At 35.1% G+C, this 21958-nt stretch overlaps 1 protein-coding gene across 1 annotated transcript in view; it reads right to left on the bottom strand.

The window, feature by feature from the left end:
- Positions 1-21958, bottom strand: part of Itgb8 (integrin, beta 8) — an 87318-nt gene that overhangs the window by 12822 nt on the left and 52538 nt on the right. The window contains exons 5-8 of the mRNA XM_005377365.2: positions 20994-21159; positions 20322-20480; positions 6219-6314; positions 2737-2826 (exon numbers count right to left, since the gene is read on the bottom strand). Of these exons, the coding sequence (XP_005377422.1) occupies positions 2737-2826; positions 6219-6314; positions 20322-20480; positions 20994-21159 (511 nt within the window). The remainder of the gene's footprint in view (positions 1-2736; positions 2827-6218; positions 6315-20321; positions 20481-20993; positions 21160-21958) is intronic.

Here is a 21958-nt window from a genome sequence, read left to right as displayed (position 1 = left end):
TTTCAAGACTTAATTCTAAAATAGGGCCTCTTACTGAGCGAGAAGCCACCACTGATTGATTCATCTACTTACTTACATGCCATTGAGTAAGCATCCATTTAATGCCCATCATGTGTTAGGCACCCACTAATTTCTCCCATCGCAATTTCTGACTGCCAAAGGTTCCAGCTCCCTTAAATACAACCTTAAGATCTATGTGCAATGTGTCTCATAAAGCTAGGAGTCTACTATATGCAAAAATCCATATCTCATACTTGTAAAAAGAAAGGAAGGGAAAAACAATACGTATGTATATATATTACATCTCTCTATATATTATATCTCTATCTCTGTATCTCTTATCTACCTATATATCTGTATCTCTATATATCTATATTTATATGTATATCTATGTCTTTCTAAGAAAAGTGGCATGTATGAAGTAAAACTTTTCAGTGGCTTTTAATTTTTTACTTTACTAATTTTATTTCTTAAATATTACATTTTCTAATCTCCTGGGCATCTCATACACTGAAATTATGAATTAATTTTAGCAAACCAATAGAGATGTCTAGTGGTATACAAATGATGTTGACAGGCAATATTTTGAAAGGTCAGAAGGAAATGTCTAACACAGGGAGCACTCTCAGTTTGCCTTTGTGAAATTTAGCTTCTCTTAAGGCCTTAAACAAGTTCAGCCAATGCTTCTCAAGCTGTGTGTGAGCACAAATCTCTAAATTTCTAATTTTTTTCCAGTTTTGAGATTTAAAAACTAAGCTCCTTACAGTTTTAAGCTTCCCTTTTATGAGACAGACTCTTATTTTTCCCTGCTATATAATTCTTCTATGAGTTGTGAATTGTTTCATTGGGACTATGGAGAAATGAAATTTTAGAAGAATTTGAAACTGCAGACACATAAAAATAGTAACAGGATCTCAATGTAAGGAAATTAGTCAGAGTAAGTTTTTTTTTTTTAATTTAATAGTATTCTCCCATTGTAAAGTTAATGAGAACCACGGTGGGCTACCACATCCCATACTTCTCAGGAAATGAACATGAAACCAGTAACTGCAGTTTTCCATTGGTAGAATGTGACAACACAAGTCAATGTATCGACTTTGAGTTATAAAAAGGCAAGATGATGTTTAACAGTGTAAGACCCTTTCTTACTTGGATTATTCTTAGGAACAAACTATGAATAGAAATGAATGGTATACACATTTGATTTTTCTTTAATCCAAATTTCCCTGGCTTTAATGTGTTTTTCTTTTTGTAACAATGGGAGAGAGATGTAGTTTAAGATGTTTCTCCTTATTTCATTCAACATAGTTTTCAGATAAAAAATAAATCCTAGGCAAAAAAAAATTTAATAAGATTCATTTTCCTTGTAAAAATAAGTTTATAAAGGGTCTTCATTTTATATTCTGCGTCTATTTCTTTTCTTTTCCTTTTGCACCAAAATTGATGGGAATATTGCCTGAAGAAAAGCAGAAGAGAACAAGCCTGAGGCTTTTCACGGACAGTCTGGCTCCTATTTAGTTGGTTAAATTCTGCATGTGTTGGGAACCAAGTCAGAGAAGGTGGGGAAGTGAGACTTTCTAAATGACCCATAAATTCAGCAGAGACATCATACATGTGGAATCGCACTGCAGGAAGCACCTGGGGCATGGAATAGAGGAACACCTGGATTCAGACCCTGCTTTTGCTTATTAATTTTGACTGATTTGCTTCACTTCTCTGAGGCTTGGTTTCAACACATATACAATAACACCTGGCTCAAAGGTCAGGTATGAGGATTACATAAAGTCATACTTGGAAAGTGGCTGCTTCTTAGTAGTGTGAAAGTAACAGCCACTATTATTACAACATCCTAACAGTGATTATTATATGCAGGCATAACCCAGTCTGAGAAAGCAGATGTTTCTTTAATCTTCTTGCATTCAGGCATTCACTCTTTGCAAAACTGATGACAGCGTATGGCCATGGGTTCAATGCAATACTTACCTATTAGGGCGACTCTTTTATTTTTTATTTATTTATTTATTTTTGGTACTGGGGATCAAACTTACAACCTCATGCTTGCCAGTCAGGCGCTGTGCCATTGAGCTGTATCCCTAGCCCAGGGTGACTGTTTTAGTCAAACTCTTTCAGCAAGATGGCTAAATCATTGTGTGAACAATCAAATGATCATGGAGAAGCCAACAGAATCTTCTTGGTACCTTTTACATCCCTGATTAGTATATTTCAGGGCAAACATTTGCTTTAAATAACAGTGTGAATTGCTTACTTTATGACATAGGAATTTATATATATATATATATATATATATTTTTTTTTTTTTTTTGGTAATAAACTGCCTTCTCTAGCTATGATTTTTGACTCCCTGAGAATTGGATCTAGAAAGAAATTTAGGGGGCTGGAGATACAGCTCAGTGGCACAGCACCTGCCTGGCAAGCACAAGGTCCTTGAGTTTGATTTCTGGTACAAAAATAAAAATTATAGAAAGAAATTTAGATATCCTGTGGTACAATGCTAAGTTTAGTGTCAATGAGATGAAGAAGGCACAAAAATTGAAGTGACTATCACAAGAGTAGTGGCAACTTCATGGCAGAACCAGAGCTAAACTTTATGTTCTAGTTCCTAATCTTATATTCTTTCATAATACCACTTTTTACTTGTATCATCAAGGTGATACAGTACTTTGCTGCAGAAATGGGGAAGTGTCTTTGAAAAAGATGTGCATAATATATACATACCTTATAGGCCTCTACTACCAAATTGTTGAGGTTGGCAGCTGTTGATTCTATTTCACCAGCAATGGTGCCAGGCAAAAGGGGTAGAAGTTCCTATAAAAATGTATCAAAAGTATTTACGTAACACTCTGTCATGGGTCAGTAACAATAATAGTTTTGTAGTTACAGGTGAAAAGTGAGCCATTACATGAATGAAAATTTTAAGACATGAAAAATTTAATCAACCCAGAAATAGTAGTGTGTGCATGTGTACATGCATGTGCATGAGGGTGAGTGTGTGTGTGTGTGTGTGTGTGTGTGTGTGTGCTGTATGTGTGCATCCTGAATTACATGATGATCTAACAATCCAATCAAAATATGGACCAGCGTTTCCCAAAGTGTCTTCTGCGGGACATAGCCACAGGAGACTTCAAATATGAAAAGGGTTCTGACCTTAAATAAGTTTGGGAATTCTGTATATGGTGTCTCCCATATACATTAAGGTGTCTCCCTTAAATATTCAAAGTGCACTTTTGCAAATTAAATTGGTCAGAGTAGGCCTGTAATTTGAAAGTAATTTAACGTTATTTAATGCAGCATTTTCCAGTACTTCTTCAGTTACCAAACTATTTTCTCACATAACAAAGATAAATACTGTGTAGGACTAGTATTGCATAGAATGACCTTTGGGACATGCTGGGCCAGACAGGAGGAAAAGACATAGTTACAGATGGGAGCATCACGGGGTAGATGCTCACAGTGGATAATACTTAGTAACTCAGGATATGCCGAGAGGGAAAATGAGAATAAGCAGAGACCTGCAGGTCTTCCTGGGAAGAAACTAGCCTGATTATAGCAAAGAGCACATAGTTATAAGGAATCAGGTTATAAAAGGCTTAAAGTGCACCTAGTCCCTTTTTTTCTGTTCATAGGCATCATTAACTTCCTACTGTATGCCAGCCAGACTTAGGCACTAACAACATGGTATCTCAAATCACAGGGAAAATACATCACTTATAAATTTCAAAAATTCATTTATTCAACTTTTATTGAGCATCTACTATATACTACCTTGGAAATGCTGAATTTCTAAGTTAAAAAACTTTCCATCCTTAAGGATCTTACAGGTATATGAAAGTGACATTTTCATAAACAATGTACATGTGAAGCAGCAGAAATATTCACAGACACTATTAAAGGGGTTCTCAGCAAGTATTTCAGAGGAGGGGAAAGTTATTAGGAACTGTTTCTTTGAAGAGGAGACTTGTGAGCTCTCTCTTAAAGGATGAGTAAGAATTAGCCAATTAATGAGAGAGAACGGCTTCCAAGTATGGGCATGAAAGGAGGGTGAAAAAACAAAGACACAAAGGATGGAAAACGTCCTTCTTAGTGAGCACGTACAGGGCAACTAGAATCACAGCTCGAGGGACAGTGTGGGCAGAGAGCAGTAGTACAGTGAGGCCAGACAGACAAGTAGAGGCCAGGAGGTCTCATGTGCCCTATTAGAGTTTGGTCTTTTAATCAGAAGGAGCTCCTGGAACCTTTTATTTTGGGCCATCATATGAATATGCATGTTGTTTTAGTAGATTGTCCTGGCAGCCATGTACAGAATGGATTTGGGAGATGAGTTACAAAGCTGCTTCAAGCAGACAAATGATGGCTTGTAAAAAAGACCTGTGGGAAGTAAAGTAGGTGGCTTCGTGGAATACACAGGACTCTCAGAAGGGCTCCTCAGGCTTCTAGATGCTGATGATTCTTACTCTGCACATAATTCAGTTAGTATTACAGTTGATTTAATAGTTCATCAATCAGTGGCAAATTTACAAAAGAGTAGGGAGAAACTGCTAGAGCCAATAATACTCTGAAGAAATAGTAAACAGCAGGGAAAGAGAAGAGAAAAGCTATTTAAACAGTCTGTACATAAAATCAGCTATTTAATTTTATTTATTTATTTATTTATTTATTTATTTATTTATTTTCGAGTACCAGGAATCAAACTCACAACCTTGCACTTGCCAGGCAGGCGCTGCGCCACTGAGCTAAATCCCCAGCCCCGCAAAATCACTATTAACCATAGAGATATGGAGCACTGCACTTGAGTGGTAGAAACCTCTAGACAAGTAGTTCATTTCTCTAAGTGTGTCCTAACCTTAAAATGGGCATAATAATAAAAGTGCCCCATTATTTTAATAGCCAGGATAAGTAGATAAATTAATGCTTAAAATCTCAGGGCTTGAAAATAGTTAAGTAAATGGTAAATAAAAGCTGTTTCTGTTATTATTAAAGTATGTTGGATCATGTAATTTGAGCCAGAGTCCTACTTCTGTGGATGTTAATTTGCTGTTACATTAAAAAAATGGTTCTGTGGCAAACACATCTTGAAAATCAGCAAATTAAATAAAGTTTCATTGTAGATTTCCACAAGACGAATGATATGATTAAAGCACTTAATAATAATTAGATAATTAAGATGTCTCAGAGTGTAGTTAGGTATTTGGCAAATGGGTGAATGAACACCAGCCTTTTGGCAAATGCAAGTAAGTTCAAGTTTTTGTTGAAGCCAGGAAAAAATATAGTTTTTTCAAAAATTTTAAAGAATAAATAGAGAGCACTGGAGACTGAGCACTGAGAGGATCTACAGTTAGTGGAAGGAAGAAATAGAGTGAGCAAGCAGATGCAGACCAGTGAACAGTGATGCATCATGAAATTTAAGGTATCACAACATCATGGAAATGACTGGGGAGCAGAGACCCTAACAGACTGCAAAGAATGCACAGAAAGGGCACAAGAGAGCAGTTCTGGGCTGGGCACTCCATGGTGTCTCCAGAGTGATACTGCTGCTTGGTGCCTATCTTATTTACAAAGCTCACTTGGCCCAAAGGTTTCTGGATACTACCAAAATTATGATCAGGCACAAAGTGTTTAATGAGCTTGGATATCTAGCTCTATGGCTCCTTTTGGTACTTTCCTGGATAACCTAGAGTCTAGTTACTTATATCCATTACTGGTGCTAGATGTTTTATATGTGGCCTGACATAATTTCTTATCACTCAGTGCAGCCCAAGCAAGACAAAGATTGGAAAACTCCTTACCTAGACCAAAACTAAGTGTACTGGTAGTATTGAAAATTAAGCTGATATTCTCCAACTTTCACCTACTATAAGGACATGTCTATGGACCAGAGTATAAGCAGGGCTCTGGCCATGGAGAGTGCAGAGATGGAGTGTGAAAGCATTCACTTTGCCAAAGTCTTGTCATTATTGTCAAATGCTAGGCTGTGTTGATGTGTCTTGAATAAAATTCCCAAATAGCACTTAGTACACACACTTGGTTCTAGATGATATAAATTTAGGTAGGATTTGTATTTAAATGCTAACTTGAGACACTATAAAGTACTTTAGTTAATACTTCAGTTAATATAGTATTACATTTCTGATTCCAAGAAGTGTCCTAATTTCAACCACAATGCAAATATTCTAATTTTTATGTTTTGGGAATTAGCATACCTTATACCAATGAAACTGTTTTCCTTGAACTGCAAAAATGACATTAATGTTGTTGTCTATTAGTTTTTCTGAAAGTTGACCTAGTGATGGATGTTCCTGTAATAGAAGATGAAAAAAAAAAAAAAGAGTGAACTTTAGTAGCTCAGCCTCACACATATCCATTGTGAAGAAAACCATGCAACTTACATAACAATGTACTTGCTTGGTAAATGTTATGATTTTACTAGAGGCATTTAAATTATTTTCAAATATAGCATCAATATCAATGTAATAAGTCCATTTTTGTAGGTGAAATCTCTATAAATACCTACAACACATAAATGAAGAGGGCCTAATGAAAAATGTACATAAAGCCATCAAGACCTCTTTAAAAAATTAGCATAGACTCAGAGTGATGGAATTGAAAGATAATTAAATATGCATAGATACATTAATGACAATTACATTTGGAGGCAAAGTTCAGTAACAAGTATTAAAATGTAAATACGTACTTCTGTATATGTATATACCTATGAACATATGCACATAGAGATCCATATATCTGTCTGTATACATATACACAAATATACTCACTAATATGTATGTATGTATATATATGACTTATGACATGATATAGTATAAATTTTCTTTAGAAGCAGAAAACCCTGTGCTCAAGTCCTAGTTTGTCATTTCATGAAAAAGTTCCCAGTTCCATCCTCTAACACATGAATAATATCCCCCTTGCATGACTAATGGCAACATTAAGAAACTATAATAGTAAAGAATTTGGTGAAGTTTCTTACATCCAGTAGGTACTCAAAACTAACAGCAAGTATGATTTTCATTTCTAGCTACTTGGACAAAATATAGACTAAACATCTCTCCCTATATTGTCAGTATACTTCATCTGTTTTGTGATATATTATAAACCTGTTTCATTTTGATAGATAAAACATATGCAGAACCAATTGTAGCATTCTTTGTGGTAGTAAAATCTAGGGATAAAATAGGAGAAGGGAAATCAAATTTTGTTTAAAGGGCTACAGGTGTAGCTCAGAGATAGAGTGTTTACCTAACATGTGCAAGAGCCGGGGTCAATTCCCAGAAGTAAAAATTAAATCAGATTAAAAAATGTGAGAAACTCAAACTGACAGAAATTGCTATCTAAAGTTATATAGTACTCTCAATTTTTGTGTAAGTGTTTTTCTGGGAATTAAAGTGATTGTTTCAACTCTAGTTCATCTCCCAGAGTGACGATATCAGACTCTACCTGTAGTCCTCCTACTTGTTTGTTGGTGCCTAACTGCATAAGCCAAAGCTTTGGCGACTGAGCTTAACTAGTACCATATAACTGAAGTTCAAATTATTCCATTGTTTCCGCTCTTGTTGCACTGTCCACTCCTCACTGTATTTTATTTTTATTGGAAATTTTTGCTAAACCAGTTTTATTGTTAATATCTCTGCATTTTGGAAACTATATGAACTTAGCAAAAAGTTAAATAGACTAGTTTCACTTATAATCTGAGTTCCACAACCCACATATTAAATTTATAAATATAGACATAAAGTGTAGTCTGATGTTTAAAAATATTACTGGGGCTGAGGATGTAGCTCAGTGGTAGAGCATGTCCTTAGTGTGTGTGATGCCCTGGGTTCAATCCCAAGGAGAAGCCATAAATATCCTTTTATTTCTATATCGTCCATCTTTGTGGTGGCAGTAACTATTCATATTTTCATGGGTTGCATTTAAATGTGATATGAAACCAATTTATGAAAAAGGCTTAAAAAGTATTACCACATGGGTTTGCATAAGAACAGTTCTGCCAAGGGCAATTCTTAAGAATGTAATTTTAAAGTGATAGAAAAAAAAATCTTCCAAATATACATTCTGCCAGCTAAATTCTTATTCCCATTCCTAATAAAATGCATCATTTTAAAATAGATTTATAACTGTTTGCATAGTACGAGTAAATGAAAGAGAACAAGCAAAGGCAAGGTAAACCTAGCTGTACTGGGAATATTGTTTTAATGGCAGCAACTACTTTTCAAATAATTTTGCTTTGACAAAAAGTAATTGCAGCTTGCCAAGAACTCACTTTCCTTAATTTAAAAAAGCTATTCATATTTTTAAGGAAAATTTAATCCATATGTTTTTAACAGGCCAATACTTAACTCACATAAAAATGAGTATTTAAAGAACAGTTGAAAATGTAAGTAGCTTTTGGAGCCTTCTTAATCTCGTTCCCCTTGCAAAAACAGGAAATCACATTTGCTAAATGTACACAAAATTTAAATCTAGAATATTCTAGTTTGGTCAGAAGCTCATTAAAAAGATTGGTCAGATTTTTAAGCTTAAGAGAACACATGTTTCAAACCCTAGAGAGAAATCTGTTTTAAAAGAAAATTCCAAGTACCTTGAGGCAGATTTCTAAAAGTTACAAATGTATAACAGATGTTTAAATAAACCACCGTTGACAAGAGACCTATGGATTAATGGCCCTTTCTGAGGCCACTTCCCCCTTCTTCTATGAAGCATATTATCATTAAAGATTTTATCTTTTATGTGCTTTATTTTACCAGCAGGAGAACATACTCCCTCACACGCGGCTGTCTTCTTTGAGTGCTGTCATTGCCCCTCAACCTAACCCTCTTTGTCTAACCCCTTACACGTTGTTTCTCTTAACCCTGAGAATAATTACTAGAGATAACAAGCATGTCAGGGGCAAAAGGGAGAAGGTAAAGCAATACGCCAAGCCAGCTGCTAAGTAGTTAAGGCTGTGAGAAGTAAGTTATACATGTCAGAAGAGAAGAGTAGGTAAGAAAGAGTCTTTGGGAGTAATTGCAGTTAAAGTGATAACTGTGTAGAGATGCACGGTAGAAGTTTAATAACCTGTGTGTCTAGATGGAAAAGAGAACTATTTAAGTTTCTCTCCATCTTAAGTAAAATTAGTAATAAAAAGTTTATAAGATGATTTAGAATTTTAAATATTGAACATTGTAATAATGTATGTAAACAACCCCAACAAATTAAATAAAATGTCAACTATATGAATTATATTTCAGACTTCTTTTTTAGAGGAAAGACACAAATAATATGGAAGCAATCTGACAGCTGAGATTTATTTAGAGATGAAAACTTTAAAATATATACTGTCAGTCCACATCTACTTAGATAGCCTACTTTTTAACATGTGAACGTTTTATTGTGCATTAGAAAAAAATGACAAAACCAGGGAAAATTGTAATCAAACACTCATAAGTAACTGAGTCTAATTATGCAAACAGTAACTCATACAAAACAGCTAGAGATTAAAATTTTGTAAACTAGAAATAGTTTGCAAATGCAATTTTTCCATGAAACCTCATTAAGTTAAATTTTTTTTTAAAGAGAAAGAAACAATAAAAGCAATGATGCAAAGTTTCAAAACAAGGTATTAGGAGATTAACAATAGTTAATATATTGTATATTGTTATCTTCAAAGTAGTTGCTCAGATTAAAAGATATAGGTATGAAAATATAGGTAAAAATATAAGCATTAATCAAACAATATAAGCACAAACTATACTTTTTAATGAACTAACAGAAATTAGTAGTATATTTATCTTAGATATCATATATATGTATATATATACATATATATATACCTATAGATAGATAGTCTTTTCTCTTCCTTCTTTTCGCCTTTCCCCCTTCCCAATTATTCTTTCCTTTTAAGCAGTTTCTTCCCTTTTTGTAACACCTACTGCACATTTTGAATCGTATTTGCTCAGTTTTTTATACTAAGGAGACAATATGTTTATGTATGCAGGTCTGATTTATTTCACTTATGGGTATGGTTTCAAGTTGTATCCATTTACCTGTAAAAGCCTCACGTTTATCCTTCTTTATAGATGAGTAGTACTCCATTGTATAAAAATACCACATAATTTTATCCATTCCTCAGTTGATGGGCATTTGGGATGTTTCTAAGATTTAGCTATTATGAGTTGTACTGCTATAAACATGGGTGCACATATATCACTGTGGTATGACGCCTTTAATTTTTCTGGGAAAAAACCTAGAAGGGGAATAGCCAGGTTGAATGGAACCTCTAATCCAAATTTTTTGAGGAACCCCCACAGTGATTTCCACAGTGGTTATACCAGTCTATACTCCCATAACAGTGAAGAAGTGCTCCTTCTTTCCCACAGCCCACCAGCATTTGCTTTTGGTTGAGGTCTTGATGATAGCCATTCTTTCTGGGGTGAGATGGAATCTCAGTGTTGTTTTAATTTGCATTTCTTGAATGACCAATGATGTCGAATTTTTTTTTTTATATTTATTTGCCATTTGTATTTCTTCATCTCAGAAATATGTATTCATCTCAGATGCCCATTTTGGATTGGGTCTCTGAATTTAGGGGCCGTGATTTTTTTTCAGTTCTTTCTATGTTCTCGATGAAAGTTCTTTGTCTTAGGGATAGTTGCCTAAAATTTTTTCCTCTCTGTGGGTTTTCTTTTCACTCTGTTGGTGATTTCTTTTGATGTGCAAAAGCTTTTTAGTAAGATGGCATCCCAGGTGATTCTTTGAAGAACTTCCCCTGCAGCTTGGGTTTTATTCATGAACTCTCTGCCTACAACTCTGTCTTTGAGATTTCTACCTACTTTCTCTTCTAGTAGATTTAGTGTTTCTGTTTTAATATTTAGATCTTGATCCATTAGTGAATGGTGATAGAGATGGGTCTAGTTTTAGTCTTCAGCATGTAGACAGACAATTTTTCCCAGCACCATTTATTAAAGAGGCTATCCTTCTTCCAGTAAACATGTTTAGACCCTTTGTCAAAGATAAGTTGAGTGAGTGTGTTTCTATGGGCTTTGGGCTTGACTTGCTCTTCTTTTCCTAAAAGTTTGGAGTGCAGCATTAGGTTGTTTATTTGTGCTTATTCTGTTTTCCTGTTATGAGAATTCACTGGTATAAATTTCCCTCTTAGGACTGCTTTCATTGTATCCCATAGGTTCTGGTAAATTGTATTTGCATTTTTGTTTGATTGTACATATTGTTTAATCTCTTCTTTAGTTTCATGTGTGACTCATTCGTTGTTCAAGATGGTGTTATTTAATTTCCATGTGTTTATGGAATTCTTGCAGTTTCTTTTGCTATTAATTTCCAATCTCATTGCACTAATGTCAAATAATATGCATGGGGTAATTTCAGCTCCTTTGTATTTATTTAAGCATGTTCTATGCAGTAGTATAGAGTCTATTTTAGAGAGCATCCCATAAGAAGCTGAGAAGAATGTGTATTGTGATGTTGTTGAGTGGAATACTTTATAAACATCTACTAAGTCCCTTGACTCACAGATTTGTTTCAGTTCTGTTATTTCTCTGCTGATTTTTGGCTAGTTGATCTATCTCTTTGTGACAATGGGGTATTACAGTCTCTTGTTAGAATGTGTTATTGTTTGATTTTTCATGTCTATTAATATTTGTTTTATATAGTTGGGTACTCCTGTATTTGGTGCATGCATATTTATGATTTTTGTCTCTTCCTTTTGAAGTTTTCCCCTAACAAGTATGTAGTGATCTTCTTTATTGCTTTTGATCATTCTTGGTTTGAAGTTCTCATTGTCTGCAAATGGAATAGTCACCTTTGCTAATTTTTTCTGGGTTCCTGTTGCATGAAATATTGTTTTCCATCCTTTAATTTTCAGTCTATGAGTTTCTTTTGGAGTTAAATGTGTTTCTTGTGTATGTTTTTTAATTCATTCTGCCAATCTGTTTCTTTTGATTGGTGAATTGAGGTCATTTACTTTGATGGTAATAACTGATATGTATTGTTTTATCTGTCATGTTATTTTCCAGGTGTTAGTTACCTTCTTTTCCCCTCTGTTTAATTGCCTGCCATGCCTGGTGGCTTCTTTTTGTTCTTTTTTTTGTAATTGTGGTCATTTTTATCTCCAGCTACAATATTTTTTAATACTCTTTGTAGGGTTGATTTGGTGGTCATGACTTTTTCTTCAGCTATTCTTTATTTCTCCATTAATTTTGAAAGATAGTTTTTCAGGGTAAATTAATTTGGGTTGGAAATTGTTTTTTTTTCAGGACTTGAAATACTTTACTCCAAGCCTTTCTTGTCTTGAGCATTGTGTTGAGAAGTCTGCTGTGATTTGAATGGGTTTTCTTTTATAGGTGATCTGTTTTTTTTTTCCTCTAACAGCTTTTAATATTCCATTCTTCTGCTGAATTCCTAGGATCTTGATTATTATGTCTCTGGGTGTAGATTTGTTTTGGTTATGGCTAATTAGAGTTCTACATGTGATAGTTAACTGTCAGATTTTGTTCTCATCTTGGGAAATTTTCTGCTCTTACTTCTGCAAATAGATTTTTTAATGTAATTTATTCTGGCTCTGGCTTTTTTCTTACACCAATTATTGTTATATGATTTTTCTTTTTGTCATTTGGAAGCTGGTGATCGTTATTTCCTGATCTGTTCTTATTTTCAAGATATCTTTCCTTTCATTATTTCTATCCATGATCCTGTATTCAAGGTCTGAAAGTCTGTTTTCAGGTTCATTCAAGTGGTTTTGCCAGCTTTCAAAGGAATTTCTAATTTCCTAGATATCTGTTTGAATTCACTTCATGCATTCTATTTCTTTCGTATTCTGATTGTTTGCAGTTTGCATCCTTTCCCTGTCATCATCTATTTTTTATCTATCTCTACTCTAGATTTGCTAAGCAATCCCTTTCTGAATGTTGACATTTCTTTTGTTGCCTGAGAGATCATTTCTGATCTGATTTCCTCTATAGGTTCATTGACTTGTTTCTTTACTTTGGTTGCTATAATATCAGGAATTTCAGTGTGTGTCTTCCATTTTCTTCTATCTTGTTGTCTCCTGGACTTGTTCTGGGTGGGCTGGAGATCTAAGATTTCATCTTGCTTCTGTGTCTTGTCATTTCTATTTTAAAATTTTTTTATTTTGTGTTCTGTGCTGATCCTTGTAAGTTTTTGCAGTAGGTAGCTGTATCACTAGTATCAAGTCCTCTAGGAAAGTCTGCTCCTCATGGATGTCTTCTGTGTGTGGGATCTTCCTGGCTTGTGTCTGTTCCAAGATCCTATCTTCCCAGTTAATTAAGAGGGAGATGTTGGTATCTATTTGGCTCAGTCCCCGGTTCTTTGGTGCTGGGCTGTGGTGTGATTATTACCCTAGACCTTCCCAGTATTGTTATAGAAGAGAGAACTACTGATTACAAAGATATGATATCCTAGCCAAAGTAGTAAAATTATCAATAACAATAGCATCAAGCACAGATGAGAATCTGACAAATTGTGGTAGTTATTAATTTTGTGCCTTAAATGATAGGGGCAAAATCTACAATTATATAACAGAACTGATTGCAAATTGGGAGCTTATATTCAAATTTTTTCCCCTTGTTACTGTGATTTTACCCTGCAGTGGGTTGATTTAAGAAGAATAGTGGAAAAAACAAAGATAAAGGAAAAGAAAGTAGAAGCAAGGCTGGAGAACAGAGGATGATCACACAAACTTTGGGAACCTAGAGGAGAGGGAAGAAGAGAAAGAATGAGGTAGTAAGCAAAAGATTATCTGAACTTGGTCCCTGGGTTTAGGGGATTAGTTTTCTGTGGCTAGAGTTCTCCCCAGCTATTTAGAAAAGAGAGAGAGAGAAAAAAAGAAATAACAACAACAAAAAAAAGAAAAAACGAAACAAACAAAAAACCAAAAAGACAATAAAAAAAGAGAACAGTGGTGACCCCACACTCCTGCTTCTATTTGGTGTCTTTGTCCCTAAGTACAATGCTAGTTCACCTAACTTACCACATGTTGGCCTGTACTGTCACTGTTGTTTTGGAGCTTTCATGCCACTTCTCCTGCCTGTCCAGCCTGTGCATCCTAGTTAGGACCCTACTGTGTCATGGGGTTGCCTCTGGTCTCTGGGCCTTCTGGTGCCTTTCACCTGGGTTCCTGTGGCAGAGACAGTGAGGGAGGGGGCCCTATTTTCTATTATGTGGAAGTACAGCCATAACTGCATAGACCAGGGTTTCTCAATAGCAGGATTTCCTCAATATTTGGGGCTGTATATTCCTTGTTGTGAGGGCATTCTGTAGAGTTCAGGAAGTTTATCAGCATTCCCGACTCTCCCCACTAGAGAGTAGCACCTCTTTTCCTTAGCTGTGACTACCATATCTATGGACATGGAAATGACCCCCTAGAAGGGAAAATTACATCTGAGAACCACACTAAGAGCAGAAACTCTGGAAACAGACCACCTGGAGCTTCATCTCTTTGCTTTGTTATTGCTTACTATGTGCTATAGTTTGAATCTTCACTATTCCTTCCCAAAGGCCCATGTGTTGAAAGCTTTGTCCCCAGACAGGTGCTGGTAGGAGGCAGTGTAACACTGAAGCACTGAGACCTAGTGGAAGGTCTTCCAGTCATTGGGGTGAGTCTTTGAAGGAGGCTATGGGAACCTGTTCCTTTATTCTTTCTCTATTTTGCACCAAGGCCATGATTCAAGTGGTTTCACTCTGCCATATGCTTCCACCATGATGTATTGTCATAGGCCTGAAGCAATGGGAACAACCTATCAGGACTATAGCCTCCAATACTGTGAGTCAAAATAAATCTTTTCTTTTTAAGTTGATTATCCCAGGTAATTGCTATAGTGATGAAAATTTGACTAATAAACTGTGTGACTGGGCAGCAGTCAATATTTGTGGAATTTTATTTGCATATCTATATCCATATATATATTTAACAGATATAAATACTAGTGTTTACCTCTCAGACTTATGTGGTGATAATTGAGATAATGTAATGACTTTCATTTACCATTCTATAATTACTTCATCAACATTTATAGTGAACCAGGGACTCCTGTCTTGAAGCTACACTGGTTGGTGCCCATTGCAAGCACTACTCTACAAGGGAGTCTGACTGCAGACAGGATGAAGATACCTCAGTCCCTCCATTTTCTCATTTATGAAACAAACAAAGCAGCATTTCATCTCCACAGGATATTGAGTGGTTTTAATAAATGATTGCTTAAGAAGAAATATTAGGGGGCCATTATTAAATGTGTCAGATATACTCTTGGTTATGCTTCAATTGGTCTGCTTCATCTATTTACCCTTTGTAACTGACCTATCAGATGTTGGAATTTATGGCCCCTGCCAAAAACAGGTATCATTTGGGATCACGGTACTCTCCTTACTGAAGCAGAGCATGGATACAATTTTTATAAGCATTTCAAGAGTGGTAACAAAATTATTCTTCCTACGATGATTTGACCACAACATCTAATTTCATTATAATATTATATTCCATAATTTTTAAAATCAAATTTAAATTTTATTGTGCTGCTAGTCTATTCCTAGCCTTCATTTTGTTCCATTCCAGAGGCACTACAGAAGCAGAGCCAGGATCCTCAGAGCCCGTTGTAGGTGAATTCTGCATGCAACATATGCTTTCAATAATAATAATCATAATAAATCCAGCTAAATATTATTTGCAGACATCATTTTCTGGCTACTTTTTGGAGAACATAAAAAGCACTCAAATTAGGTTTCATAAAATAATGCAGAAATTTTTACAATATTTAAAATTTATAGCAGACACTTCAGCAAACATTAATATGAAATCAGGCATTAGTTTTAGAAGCTCCATAAAATGTCACATTATTTAAACAAACCTGCAGATTGACTTAAATCTCTCTTGTTGCTTTCAATGCCTGGCACAAATTAAGTGCTCGGTGAATTTTCATTTTTATTAATATGTAGCTGAAACACAAAGCTGGGAAGCAGAAACACAGAGATACTTAACATTCTCTGAAACTGAAGAGGCTATTTCTTACAGAGCAGTGAAAATAATTAACAGACTTTACTGAAAGATTACAATTATGTAGTTAATGGAACTCTATCTGGTATCAATATTAGCTACAAATGTTTTCCAGACTTTGAAAATGTCAAAAACATCTCTTTTAGAAAAAAAAAATGTAATAACTTGATAAACGCTTGTTAACGCTTGTAGGAAAGTAAAGGATTAAATTAGTTTAAAATGTTCTTAAGCTTCTTTTTCCACTGGCAGTTCTAGAAAAACTGAAGGCTACCCACAGTAAAAAACCCAGCTTGCTAAATAGCATACAAAAGTCAAATACATGTTTAACAAAACTGCATGAGAAGAGGCACAATCGTTGTTGACTTTATTCATGAGGAAGTGTAAGTCTGCAGTGATGCATGATGTGCCTCCTGAAATTCTGTCTTTTTTCCTTTTATTTATATGTTTGGAATATATAATAAATGTACTCATTGTGGGGTACTTGTATTGGTACATATACATATAAACATATGTATACATATCGCATCTTGATACAGTTCTGCCTTAATCATGTAAGATGCTGATATACTTGCATCCCAACATAACTGCAGGAAAAGGAATGGACTATGAAATCAGCAGTAGGGAATTCTAAGGACATATAAGAGAATGGATGAAGAATCACTGGCTGGGCACATCTTTTTCAAAAAAGAAGATGGGCAAGAGATGGGGAGTATAGGGAGAGAAAGGTGGGGAAGGGAATAAAAAATTTAAGGTGTGTTATGTACATGTTCCATCACCTTAGATGCTGTAAACACGTGCTTGAAAAAGGTATGTGGAAAAGGAAATATCAACTGTAAGGTACCAGATACTAATAAACTGCTTGCACTGGTACTGTACATACAGAAAGAGTATGATAGGATCTTGCCTATTTGCATCTCTCTATTTAGTAGTGAGACTCATACCAGCATCTGAAAATGCCATTGATAAGGTTCACTTCATGACCTCCATGTACTTGCTCCTTGGTCTCCTTTCACTGTGACTGACAGCTTTGTGCTGTTCTTGGCTTCTGCTAAGGGTGGGGTCCATGGTTTGTGGGAGGTCTCTGGCCAAGGCTAGGAATAACTCTGGAGGAGCTGGGTGGGGAGGCATGATTAAATTCCAGCGCTCAGTGTTAATAGCTCATTTTCTGTATCATTAATGATTTTGTATTAGCACCTCACAACTTAGAAAGGATGTCATTCTTTATCATTATTATGGAGCAGGTTCTAAAACTACATATCTACTCAGGTTGTTTATTCTGGCATTTAATCTTGAAGAAAAGGCAGTGGGAAAATGTAATTTATTCAATAATATAATATCATTTGCCAACAGCCATATGAAATATGAACAGTGTATAAACAGAAATTACTTTAAACTATTTGGTATCTTGTACTTTATGGAAGTCATCTGGCTCATACTATCATATATTAAGGCTGCAACTGGAATATTAGAACAGATATTACACAAATGATATATTTTCTGGATTTTCCTACTTTTTTTGAGACACCGTGACAAAGTAGTTAAGAATCCAGATTTTAATGTAAGCTTGTGGTGGACTGGGTTCTAGATCTGTAATTTATTAATTTTTTTCTAGCTGTCTATCCTCAGGTAACTTCAACTTTTCCAACTTTCACACATTTTTTTTTTTTAAAGAGCAGAATATATTCATTGAGGGAAAGGAAGCTCCTGTCTGAGAGAGGGACAGAAGGGGACCCGAGTGGGTTGCCCACTTTCACACTTTTTGTTTGGAAAAGGATGATAATTAGGATTACCTCACAGAGTTGTTAGAAAGATAAATTTGCAAAACGTTTGCTACAGTGCTTTCAGTTCATGAATATATACTCTCAGAATGGTAGCTTTTATTAGTCGAGGGCTCATACTGACTTTTATGAAATAGCTGTATATACAAGTAGAGCTATAGATCTTATAATTCAGGCATATAAAAAGTCTTTTGTCAATTATTCCCCTTTACAGGGAAAAGAACCAGAATTTTGATCTCATTCTCAAGAAACTTTGATCTCATTCAATATTACTAGCATTGGTTGTTGCAGATAGAGTGTTTGATTACTTGTCTAACTTACACAAATTTTAAAATGTCTCCATCATAGCTAAACTGAAGAGGATAGAAGTCACTTTAAAATGAGCAGGTATATATGCTTAGAGTCAATGTACATATAGCCTTGCACACAAGAGGTTTCAGAGCAGTTGCATATCTTGTACAAATAAATCCATACCCAAGGATTCAGTACAAATGCTTTAGATTCTTTTGTTTTAGGATAGTATTCTAGAAATGGGGGAATGAGAGTTCTTAAAGAAAGGATATTTTAAAACAAAGACCTGTGATAACTAGAGAAAAGTATTCTAAGGTATCAACATGCATACACCTCCTTAGTTTACTTAGAATATTAAATCAATGGCAAGTGGAAGGCTCATTTCTTTAAACATGTGGAATGACCAAAAAAGTAAAAGCAATTCATGATAGATTGTCCAGTTTCCTGATATCACAAGAACACAAACACTGTGGAATCTAAAATTCCATTGGAATTACAATTTATTTTCATAAGGTTCTATGACATGATATGTCTAAAATTATGATAGCTATTTTTTCCCTAAGGGATCTTCCCTAGATAAGCACCAGCATCCTTTCAAATACACTTGTGGAGAGATGACTTCAGTGACTTGGCAAAACTTCAAAACAATAATGCAATTTGAGAATAATGTCACTGTTGTTTTTCTTTTAAAAAAATGCTTCTGCATCTCACATTAGAATAGTTCTTCTTGTCTCCCCCTTCACTTTCAATAAATACATTAGACTAACTCAGATTAAAAGAAGTTAAATAGGAGGAAGGATAGACAGGAAGTGACTAAGCAGAAGTAAGTGGGTCTGTCAGGTGAATGAAGCTGCATACAAGATTAGCAAGGGGAATGACACTAGTGGAGTAATTCTAAATCTTGAATTTTTAGAAACTCTAACCAAGTGCTGAGTTTATTTGAAATGGTAAAATAATTGTCCCCTTGACCTTCTATAAGCGTGACAGGTGTTCCAGATAAACTGGTGATTTTTTAAAAAATTTTACCACAATTGTGTGAAACCACACAAATTTCAGCATAATTTATGTTTCTAATACTGTAGTTCCTACACTATATTCAAGGTGCCTTGAAACACCACAGCTCATTTGCAAGAGTGTTATGAAAAATTTCAAAATTTCCAGAGAAACGATTAGTGACCATAATTTTCGGGGACCCATAACGTACTAGCTGGAGGTTGATCACAGTTTTAAGATTACATTTGGCTTTATTTGTCTAGGGGACATGTATTTGCCAAGTAACTCAACATGAAAATAAATGTGGAACAGGAAATGAAGGTGGCAGTGTGCAGTGTGATTATACAGTTTGAGAAGTTCCTATTACTAATTAAAAATGGCATAACTATCTATCTGTATATTGCATTTGTGTGTCTTATTATTAAATTGTTAAGGAATGAGTAGGTAAGGAATATGGACCTAACTACTTAATGAAGAGAACTGTTAGGTGATTCTTTTGGACCAAGAGAACTATGAAAATACCTTCTAGGGAGTATGGCCCATGAACTGAGAACGTTTGACAGCTTCTATCCTGCCATTTGCAAGAATGTAGAAACAAGTGTCAACATTTATGCCTACACTTATCTAATATGGGGATGATATAACACTAAAAGGTTATATTTAAACATATGATCCAAAGCCTGTGTCAACCCCCAGAAAACAATTCAGATCTTCATAGCTCTAAAAAGCAGCCCTCACAAACATAAGTTTTAGGGGCAGGAAGTGAGGTATAAAGGAGGCAAAGCCTGTTTTGTTTTACTTTTTTTTTCCCCTTTGTTCCTGGCCTTTGTTGAATTTCTACCTATTGAACTGTGAATATTCCTCATGGCTATTGCATTTTTCTTGTTATTATTTAATATGTTTATAGATATCAGACCTATGGAACTAGTCTATTTGTACAAAGCAAAGGCAATTTTTTTTCCTTTCAAGGTCCTTGGATTATATAAAAGTAAGCTCTTGCATCACTTTTATTTTAAAACATACAATGCTTTGTAGTTTAATCAAAGAGTCAGTTCCTAGATGCTGTCGAAGTGTGATAGTCATATATTTTATGCATTCCCTTTCATGGCTTATCCTGGTTCTTTATCTTGCCTCCCTAGGTAATTTCTGATAAAAGATTGGAATTGCCAACTTAAACTTGAACTTTAACCCTCAAAGTCATAGCCGTGAATGAGGCATTACTACATTACCATGGTTGTTGATTTGACGTAGACATTGTTTTTCAGATGGCAGTTTCCATCATTTGGCACCACTATCCCTGCCAATTTGCTATCAAGAGCAAGATGAGATGTCTGATCTGTCATCACCAGCAGCAATCTTTTAGCTTCTTTTCTCCATCCAATATGACTCTTAAAATAAACATGTAATTAGACCTTGTACAATAACACAATAACATAGATCTGTGCTGTGGTTTTTGCCTCAAGTAAACGATATGTTTGAGTTGACAAACTTTAAGAAAGGCTAGAATGATGTACCTAAGTACAATGCTGCTTGCTTCATAAGTAGCATTTACGTTTATTTGTACATCCTCCATTCCACCACAGTCATTTGACCGCACTGGTTCCCAGCTGCATGTTTTGAGTGTTCCACTGGAGGAGGAATAAACCAGGTTACTAACCAGGACAGCAAGGTCAAGTGAATGGGACAGCAAGCTATTTCTGGTTTTTTCTTGGAGTGTGGTACAAGAAAAGGGCAGCCCTTTGGGAAAGACTTTATCTGTGAACATGGTCCTTTCCCAGCTGAAATCTTTGGTCCCAAACATATACCAGAATGAGTAACACGGGTGATGTTCTTTTATGCTACAGTTTCACTCCATCAATCAAAGAGAAAATAAAAATGCCAAATGACATGATATTTCTTACCTCACAGACGGCTGCCTGAAGCATGGCGTCAAAACCTCCTTCAGGAGTATCTATATTTCCAGAGATCTTTTGTCTGTGAACTGCTTTTTCAAACTCAGTAATGTTTTCTGTCAGAGATAGTACATGGATATATCCATGGGGAGGCATACAGTCTAAGTTGTAGTCACTATACAGGAAAAGAAGAAGTGCAAAGTCCAGTTGCTATGCTTTTTTAAAAGTTCCAGAATACTAGTAACAGTAAATTCATATAATTGGTAGAAGGAAGTAGAATTGTTTTTCTGGCCAGGGAAATTCTGTAACATAAAAGTGTGTAAAATTATAAGTTTACTATTGGTGAACATTTCTTTGTGAGGAGGAAATAAGAGCATTAAAGTTTGGTGTGTAAAAAATAAAGAAGGTTAAACATGTTCTTTACTATAGGCTAACTAAGAGCTTCCAGTATCCTAATAGGTATTGTGAAGTTTTAAGAACAAAGTAAGAATTTTCAGTAGCTTCCTATCATACTTGGTCGTGGAACACCTGAAAAACACTTTTTGGGAAATAGTTTTAGAATTCAGTTTAAATATTATATTATTTGATTTGTAAAAAGGAATAGTACACTTATTTTTAAAATGATGCTCAGTGGGATTATTGATGGCCAATTAAAATTCATTAAAATTATTTTGACCATTCCATGATATCGCAGAAAGTGAGATTTCTTTCTTAGATACATTCATCTTTAAGGAAAGGGCTCATGAAACTCCATTAAAAGATAAATCAGTTCCAGTTCAGTACAATGGACAACAAAGTCATTTTGGTAACTTGGAATATGTGATGTAAGGCAATTTGAGCAGCTTATGGAAGTATGAAACATGCTAAAAAATGATATATGGAAAAAGAATTATCCAGATTTATTCCTCTGATAAGTGAACAGACAGAAGGTGTACTTAAAAGTTGTACATTTAAGGTCAGTCCTCTTTTTTCAA

The sequence above is a fragment of the Chinchilla lanigera genome, unplaced genomic scaffold (genome assembly GCF_000276665.1).
Source record: "Chinchilla lanigera isolate Chin_1 unplaced genomic scaffold, ChiLan1.0 scaffold00009, whole genome shotgun sequence".
In the NCBI taxonomy this organism is placed as follows: Eukaryota; Metazoa; Chordata; class Mammalia; order Rodentia; family Chinchillidae; genus Chinchilla; species Chinchilla lanigera.
Note: the sequence above shows the minus strand (reverse complement) of the source record. Positions and strands in the feature narration are given on the sequence as shown.